Raw genomic sequence first — 9,246 nt, 5'->3', positions numbered from 1 at the left:
AGGTCCCTTCAGTATCCCATGGAATATTTGAGGGGACCGTCCGCCCCTCCCCAGTTGATGGGCATTGCCATTCAAATGGGGGTGTGTGTGTGTGCTGCATCATGTAATCGATTATACAGGGTGGTGCTTACCTGCCCCCCCCATTTTATTCAAGTTGGTACCCCTGGCAGAACTGGACTTTCTTTAGCGTAGGACAACATACCAGATACGGCATGTTTGGAGTTCTTTGGTGTAAATTTGTTCATGTTTCAGAGCAGTATTTGAAAGATCCTTGCTGTTTTGCTCTGGCATAAATCAGTTACAACGTGGAAGAGCTGCTTCAGAGATTTGATGCAGCAGCCACATTTGTCTTACACAGCCATCTCCGGAGTAAACCATTAAACCGTGAAAGGCAGATGCATTTCCCGAAACCAGGGAATTGCTGGACTCCAGGGTGGGAAAAAAATATGAATGATTTTAAAAAATATATATTTAAAAATCAGATTTTTTTTTATTTAAATAAGATTTTTAAAATAAAATGCTTTTGGAGGAAAAATCTTTCTAAAGATAGTTTTTGATTTAAGTTACATTATAGTCCAAAGGCTATAGGAAATAAGGATTTGTTTTAAGTTTTTCATGTGTGCTAAAACTCAGTCTAAGTTTTTTTTAAAAAAAAACAACAACAAAGTTTAACCACATCAGTTAACAAACATGGATACATATGCTATAATGTTATTGTTTTAGTTAAATAAATTGTTTAAATTGTTATTAAGGAACCAATTATATTTTCCTTCCAATAAAGTACAGCAGAAAAGTTGTCCAAATATAAACAGTTAACTTATTAAACCTTACAATAATTTCATAATTATCTATGTATTTCTAATAGTATAACCAAATCAGTAATTTTTGATATAACTGTAAAAACTACTCTGAAAATTTATTATTCCAAAAATGAAACCTTCCTCTGGTTGTAAATATAAAGATTATACCGGAAAGAATGAGTCTTTCTGTAAAAAAAATGATTTAAATCAAGTCTTACTGACTAGTGATTTAAATTGTAATTTAAACCAAATCCACCCTGCTGGACTCCAACTTTGATCATCCCTGACCAGCTGGGACTGAAGGAAGTTGGAGTCTGATGACATTTGGAGGGCTATAAGCAGGCATTTGTGGCACGTGCTGGGTAGCTGAACTTAGACCCCATCTGCAATGTCATACCATTTTAAACAGTCATGGCTTCCCCCAGAGAATCCTGGAAACTGTAGTTTGTTAAGGGTGCTGAGAGTTACCTGGAGACCCCCTCACAGAGCTACAATTCTCAGTGGTTTAACAGTAAATTTTCATTCCTTGGGAAGCCTAAGAACTGCTCTGTTCACACTGTATATTTATTATTGCAGGGATTATTGCGATCACCCTGGTAACTCAGTGGCTGTATAAACTGCAAAATGTCTACTCCACATTGAGCAACCCAGTGACTATAGTAGTTCGGCAACCATCACTGCTAGTTAAGAAAGTACAGAATTACTAACAAAAGCATCCTTTTATTGTCATACGACAGGCACCAAAGTCAGGACTTTCCCCATTTACTCCCCCACCCGAAAATGTTTTCTGAGATCTTTGTCCTCTCTAATTCCAGCAAACTGGTTGGAGGCATAAAATCAAGGAAGCCATTTTTACTGAAGAGTCTTTTTCTCTTCCAGTTACTAGACCAGCCAAGGGCTGCAAAGCTATGCTTCAGAGCCAAAGAGCCCTACCAGATGTTCAGGGTCAGCCGCGCATCCTAATTCCCTGAAATGACAACTGGGGACGGTCAAAGGTGCAACAGCACTTTCTGTCAGAAGCCTTAAAGATAACTTCTCCTTTGTGGGAATGCGTAAGAGAGTCGCCAGTATCATGTACGATGTTTGAACATTTCCCCCACATGTCACCAGAGCAGAGAGAGGTCATTCTCAATAGTGGATTCTCTTCTGATTAGAAAGACAATATGATTTGGGAGGAAAGCCTTTCTTGAAGTCACCAGGGGATCCAAGGATCCAGCCTGTCATGATTCCTTGATATATACTGAGCAAAAGGCTGGCTGAGGCAGATCCCACACTCTGTTCAGCTGGACGTTCTGGTTGGTGATGAAATGCAAGTTTGCAGGTGTTTATTTACTCCACCTGAGCACCTAATCGTATCTCAAACTCAGTGAGGAACAAGCGACTGGGCACACTTGGGAAGGCTTCATGCATTTCCACAGGATGTGTTCCAAAGTCAGGACAAGGCAAGAAAAGACTGTCAAGTTCCTCAAAGGCAGCCAGACCCCCAGACTGTAGGAATGTTCAGGGAGGCAGGAGAGGATATGTTGTTTAATTATATCCTTCCCAACTTGTGTTAACAAGTTCTATAATTTAGCAGAGTAACATTCCCCTTTTCCCTTTTCTTCTTGGGAGAAAAGCAATGGTAAACCTAGACAGCATCTTAAAAAGCAAAGACATCACCTTGTCAACAAAGGTCCGTATAGTTAAAGCAGTGGTTTTCCCTGTAGTGATGAATGGAAGTGAGAGCTGGACCATAAAGAAGGCTGATCGCCGAAGAATGGATGCTTTTGAATGATGGTGCTGGAGGAGACTCTTGAGAGTTCCATGGACTGCAAGAAGATCAAACCTCTCCATTCTGAAGGGAATCAGCCCTGAGTGCTCACTGGAAGGACAGATCCTGAAGCTGAGGCTCCAATACTTTGGCCACCTCATGAGAAGAGAAGACTCCCTGGAAAAGACCCTGATGTTGGGAAAGATGGAGGGCACAATGAGAAGGGGATGAGAGAGGACGAGATGGTTGGACAGTGTTCTCAAAGCTACCAACATGAGTTTGAGCAAACTGCGGGAGGCAGTGGAAGACAAGAGTGCCTGGCGTGCTCTGGTCCATAGGGTCACGAAGAGTCGGACACGACTAAACGACAAAAACATTCCCTTTTTAAACTTGTACTGTACAGCGGATAACGTTTGCCAGGCTTGTATAAGCCTCTAAAATAAGTTTCCTGGTAATTTTCCCTTTATTCCCTCTTAAAAAGATTAGACACGACACAGTCTTGTATAAAAGTATAAAATAGTTTACTCACATTCTGTTCACAGATGGATCCCAGAAGGCAGACTTAAGTTACAAAATATATAGACCTGGAATCTATCCCATAAGGAGATAGTTCCTTTGTCCTCTCTTGGCTGGAAGCCAAGAGAGCATCTCAGACTAAGAAGATGTTGCTGTTAGCTATTCCACTTGGCACCTTTAATTCTTTTATGATCTGTTGTCCGAGCATGAAAAGCTCGCGGCTCCTTTCTGTCTTTATGATATGATGTTGGCTGCTCAGCTGACGACTGTGATTGACGAACAGAAACAGACTTAGGAGTACTTTGCTTTCTTTTGGATCTGCAGTCCTTTGCAAAATGTCCTCGTTTATTGCAGAACCAACAACTCTTGGCAGCTTTAAATGCAGTTGTATCGCCACAAGTTTGCATACGGCGTTCCTCATTATTTCTGGAAATAGGAGTGCTTATCACGCAAGCCTCCCTTCTGTCCAGCTCGCCCATTAATCTTGCAGTTATCCCTTCCACAGTTAATTGTGCTGGTGGAATGGCAGATATCTGGCTAGCTACACCATCAAAGTCCTCATTAAGGGAACAAAGAATGGTAAATACATACTGAATATCAGGTATCTCCATGTCCCTTCGAATCAATTCACTGTGTATCGTCTCCAGACATCTCAAGTGTGCCACCAAATCACCACCAGGCTGCAACTTTGTCTGGTACAGCCGCTTCTAATATGTATTGCTGCAAGACTGTCCCACATTTCTTTGGCAGTTTTCTTATTCCTACTTGCTGGTCGCTGACAGCCAAATTAATTATCGCCCTGGCTTTAAAACTAGGTCACGTTATTTGCTCTGGCCTTTAAAGAAGTACACATCTTGTGGAACAATAATGAACCTTCAGATTTAAAGAGACCATTCAACAGTTGCTTCTTCGACGAATGGAGTCAGAGAGAGAGATGGCTGCCTCCCCTGTGCTATTTTGTTACCTGCACAGGTGAGGTCACGCCCACCACTGGTCACATGTAGAGAAAGTTTGTCCCAGTTTAGGTGGAAATAGGAAGTTCCGACTGGCTGGTCCAGATACCCCCTCTTTATGTCCACTCTAGGAATGTTGTATTTGACTGCTCTGTGTTTCACATCCCACACAGAGAGGCACCAGTCACTAGGTAGAGATGGGAAGTTCTATTTGATCTGAAGGATCCTTGTGGGGACACCGAGGAGGCTCTCTCCATGGTGGAGCTTTCGATGCGTGATGACGTTGGAGCTCTGGCTGAACGTTTTCCCACAGTCAGGGCACATGTAGGGCTTTTCGCCCGTGTGGATTCTCCGGTGTTTTGTGAGGGACGAGTTGACGTTGAAGCTCTTCCCACAGTCGGCGCAGACGTAAGGCTTCTCTCCCGTGTGGACTCTGAGGTGCGTCGTCAAGTGGGCCTGTTGGCTGTAGCTCCTCCCGCAGTCTGGGCACTGGTAGGGCTTCTCTCCCGTGTGGATTCTCTGGTGTCTGGCAAGGTTGGAGATGACGGTGAAGCTTTTCCCACAGTCCCCGCAGATGTAAGGGGTCTCCCCCATGTGGGTGCGCTGGTGAGTGATAAGGTAGGAGCTGGTGGTGAAACTCTTCCCACAGTCGCCACACTTGAAGCGTTTCTCTCGGCGGTACGGGCTCTGCTGGCGCCTGGCCAGGCGAGGCCTTTCGGGGAAACTCTTCTCCCAGTCGGCGCCGTAGTAGGGTTTCTCCACTGTGTGGATTCTCTGGTGAGCGATGAGCTTGGAGCTGATGGGGAAGCTTTTGCCGCACTCTGGGCAGACGTAGGGCTTCTCGCCCGTGTGGAGCCTCTGGTGCGTGATGAGGTTTGAGCTGCCGCTGAAGCGCTTCCCGCAGTAGCGGCACTCGTAAGGCTTCTCGCCCGTGTGGATTCTCCGGTGTTTGATAAGGTCGGAGCTGACGTTGAAGCTTTTCCCACACTCCAGGCACAGGTAAGGCCTCTCCCCGGTGTGGAGGCGCAGGTGAGTGACCAGGTGAGACCTCTGGCTGCAGCAGCGCCCGCAGTCGGGGCACTGGTACGGCTTCTCTCCCGTGTGGCTCCTCTGGTGGCGCAGAAGGTTTGACACCACGTTGAAGCTTTTCCCGCATTCGTTGCACGCATACGGCTTCTCCCCAGTGTGGATGCGCCGGTGAGTGATGAGGGCCGAGCTGTGGCCAAATTCTTTCCCGCAGTCAGGGCATTTGTAGGGCTTTCCCCCAACGTGGGTCCTCTGGTGGCGGATGAGGTTCGAGAGGAGGCCAAAGCCTCTCCCGCAGTCGGCACAGCGGTGGAGCTTCATGCTCCCGTGAAGTCTCTGGCGGCTAATGAGGTTGGGGGGCCGGGCCTTAAGGATCTTCCCCCGCTCTTTGTGATGGTTACTGAGCCCCTGGTGGGTCGCACAGTCCGGAGGGCCCCCAAGAACCTCCATATAGGGAGGAGGGCAAGCCCAGCTCTTTCTGAGGAAGCTTTCATCTCGCTTAGCGTCTGAGGACCCCCTTCTTCCACAGGCCATGTGAGACCTCACAGTCTCTGGGTACTCTTCCTTGTTTTCACTCTCTGAAAAGAAACCCACATGAATGTGTCATTCACAGATTCCGGAGAATCCTCCGGAAAAAATAATCTCTCAAAGGACCTGTTGATGGCATTTTACCATTGTACTGTTGAGAGTGTATTAACTTATGGTCTGTGTGTGTGGTTTGGGAGCTGCACGGTCAGGGGAAAAACAATGTTATCCAGGGTTGTAAAGACTGCAGAGAGAATAATTGGGTGCACTCTCCCTACCTTGGATCAAATCTATGCTTCCAGGTGCCATAAGAAAGCTGCAGAGATAGTGCAGGATAGTGCGCACCCCGGAAATGATCTCTTTCAGCTTTTGCCTTCTGGAAGAAGGTACAGGGTTATAAAGACCAGGACTAGCCGCCTGAGAAACAGTTTCTATTCAAATGTGATTTGGGTTTTAAATGCAGTGTAAGGTAGTCTCTGAGGGATGCGGGTGGCGCTGTGGGTTAAACCACAGAGCCTAGGACTTGCCGATCAGAAGATCAGCGGTTCGAATCCCCGCGACGGGGTGAGCTCCCATTGCTCGGTCCCTGCTCCTGCCAACCTAGCAGTTTGAAAGCACGTCAAAGTGCAAGTAGATGAATAGGTACCGCTCCGGCGGGAAGGTAAATGGCGTTTCCGTGCGCTGCTCTTGTTTGCCAGAAGCGGCTTAGTCATGCTGGCCACATGACCCGGAAGCTGTACACCGGCTCCCTCGGCCAGTAAAGCGAGATGAGCGCCACAACCCCAGAGTCGGTCACAACTGGACCTAATGGTCAGGGGTCCCTTTACCTTTACCTATAAGGTAGTCTCTATGGGAGTATATTGTATTGATGTCCAATCTTTGGTGTCCCTTAGATTTGCATCTGACTGCCACATGGGACAAAGTGCAGGCAATCTGTCCTGAGCACTTGAGCTACTTCAGAGGACCCTCATGGCCAGTAGAAACCCAGAACTAAAGAGTTTGAGGGAGGTCCTAGTGCAGCGAAGCCAAGGGTGATGCAGTGGCTCACAGAAAGACAGAAATAACTGGGGCTTTTTACCTGGGGATGCTGCACAGTCTTCTTCTTCCCCTACTGCAGTATCATTCATGGGGGATGCTTGACCAGGGTGAGACAGGTGCACTGTTTTCTCCCCTTCTTCGTCTTCCTCCTCAGGTGTGCCCAGATCCTAAAACAACAAGGCTCCTAAGCTCACTGCCTGCTGTATTAACAACAATCGCTGCAGGGCATAGCCTTCCTGTGCCCAGGGCTCTGTGTGTTCCACACTAACAAAATCCTAAATTCCTGTGCCGTGAAAAGATGATAGTAATATAAAATAATAATAATAATAATAATAATAATAATAATAATAATAATAATAATAATTTATTTATACCCCGCCCATCCGGCTGGGTTTCCCCAGCCACTCTGGGTGGCTTCCAGCAGATTAAGAACAGACTAAAACACCAAACATTAAAAACTTCCCAACACAGGGCTGCCTTCAGATGTCTTCTAAAAGTCAGATAGTTGTTTATTTCCTTGACATCTGATGGGAGGGTGTTCCACAGGGCAGGCACCACCACTGAGAAGGCCCTCTGCCTGGTTCCCTGTAACTTCACATTTCACAGTGAGTGAACTGCCAGAAGGTCCTCGGAGCTGGACCTGAGTCTCCAGGCTGAATGATGGGGATGGAGACGCTTATTCAGGTATACTGGGGATGAGGCCGTTTAGGGCAGGCTTCCGCAAACTCGGCCCTCCAGTTGTTTTGGGACTACAATTCCCATCATCCCTGACCACTGGTCCTGTTAGCTAGGGATGATGGAGTTGTAGTCTCAAAACAGCTGGAGGGCCGAGTTTGAGGATGCCTGGTTTAGGGCTTTAAAGGTCAACACTAACACTTTGAATTGTGCTCGGAAATGTACTGGGTGTCAATGTAGGTCTTTCAGGACCGGTGTTATATGGTCTTGGCGGCCGCCCCAGTCACCAATCTAGCTGCTGCATTCTGGATTAGTTGTAGTTTCCGGGTCACCTTCAAAGGTAGTCCCACGTAGAGTGCATTGCATAGTCCAAGCGGGAGATAACCAGAGCGTGCACCACTCTGGCAAGACAGTCTGTGGGCAGGTAGGGTCTCAGCCTGCTAACCAGATGGAGCTGATAAACAGCTGCCCTGGACACAGAATTGACCTGTGCCTCCATGGACAGCTGTGAGTCCAAAATGACTCCCAGGCTGCGCACCTGGTCCTTCAGGGGCACAGTTAGCCAATTCAGGACCAGGGAGTCCTCCATACCTGCCCAAACCCTGTCCCCCCAAAACAGTACTTCTGTCTTGTCAGGATTCAACCTCAATCTGTTAGCCGCCATCCATCCTCCAACCGCCTCCAGACACTCACACAGGACCTTCACTGGTTCTGATTTAAAAGAGAGGTAGAGCTGGGTATCATCTGCATATGGCAACATGTCTAAGACCACAACCCTATACTTCAGAAGTGGGGATACTCTGGTCCTCAATACGTTGTTGGACTCTCATCAGCTCTGACCGTGCTGGTTGGGGCTGATGGGATTTAAAAGCCGAAGGCTTCCCAACCCTAGTCTACATATTTTCTGAATGAATGAGAAGCACATGAAACTACTACTGCATTCAAACCAACCAACCAACCAACCCAACTAGATTGTGTCCCAGAGGACTGATCAATGTTCCCCTTCCTGGTACTCAAATCCCAACTCTTAAGATGCCCACCTTTATTGCTCCACAGGTACGATGGCTTAGAAACCTTGTTGAAATTGCCACTACTAAAATAAATTATTTGAAGATCTCCACCCCCCCCCCCTACCTGAGCTGGTTCTGCTGTAGCCATTCCTTCTTTCAGCAGAATGCACCGGGTTGGGGCAGGCTGTGATGTAAAAAAACAGAAAAACAGCAAAAGGGTTCATTTTAAGAAGGGATCCAGCACACTCCATGCCACAAACTCTGTGCTTCTCCTCTCAGTTTGACGGAGGGACTTGGCAGATGTTCCCAGGTTCAAGTCCCTGGCATTTCCAGTTTGAAAAGGACCAGGAGGCAGGTGATGGGGGGGCGGTAGAGGCCTCTGCTGGAGACCTGCTGCCAGACAGAGTAGGCATCACTGCGCCAGCTGCTAGATGGACAAATATTTAGGCAACTTCCCAAGCTCCTTTCCAGCAAGATACCTGAGTGTTTTATAAAGGCCTGTTTCAGGGATGGGGAAACTTAGATCTTGGGGTGCAGTAGGGAATTCTGGACCCCCCCAAGACTCTCCAGAGGCCATACCTGCCCCCTTCTGGCAGGCTCTGCTTTTTAACCGCCTTGAGAGTTTTTGCCTGGCTGGAGGGTGTGATCTTCAAATACAAATACAGTGGTACCTCGGGTTATAAACACTACTTAATTTGTTCCAGAGGTCCGTACTTAACCTGAAACTGTTCTTAACCTGAAGCACCACTTTAGCTAATGGGGCCTCCTGCTGCTGCTGCGCCGCCGGAGCACAATTTCTGTTCTCAACCTGAAGAAAGTTCTTAACCTGAAGCACTATTTCTGGGTTAGCAGAGTCTGTAACCTGAAGCATATGTAACCTGAAGCGTATGTAACCCGAGGTACCACTGTATTTGCATTAGGCTGATTGTTAGGGTTAAGAAACTGCAGATCGA

General features: G+C 47.2%; 1 protein-coding gene across 5 annotated transcripts in view; it reads right to left on the bottom strand.

The window, feature by feature from the left end:
• Nucleotides 1-3,049: 3,049 nt before the first annotated feature.
• Nucleotides 3,050-9,246, bottom strand: part of LOC310756838 (uncharacterized protein) — a 14,762-nt gene continuing 8,565 nt past the window's right edge. For 2 of the 5 annotated variants that reach the window (XM_083601682.1, XM_083601683.1), the window contains 3 exons: nt 8,418-8,477; nt 6,619-6,775; nt 3,050-5,750 (listed from right to left, as the gene is read on the bottom strand). In XM_083601682.1, coding sequence (XP_083457808.1) covers nt 4,227-5,579 — 1,353 coding nt within the window. In that variant the 5' untranslated portion in view covers nt 5,580-5,750; nt 6,619-6,775; nt 8,418-8,477 and the 3' untranslated portion in view covers nt 3,050-4,226. Of the gene's footprint in view, nt 5,751-5,848; nt 6,237-6,618; nt 6,776-8,417; nt 8,478-9,246 lie in introns of those variants that run through there. The other 3 variants (XM_083601679.1, XM_083601680.1, XM_083601681.1) reach the window with 2 other exon arrangements.

Source organism: Podarcis filfolensis (genome assembly GCF_964270895.1).
Source record: "Podarcis filfolensis genome assembly, chromosome: 2".
NCBI lineage: Eukaryota > Metazoa > Chordata > Lepidosauria > Squamata > Lacertidae > Podarcis > Podarcis filfolensis.
This window is presented reverse-complemented; position numbering and strand designations above follow the sequence as displayed.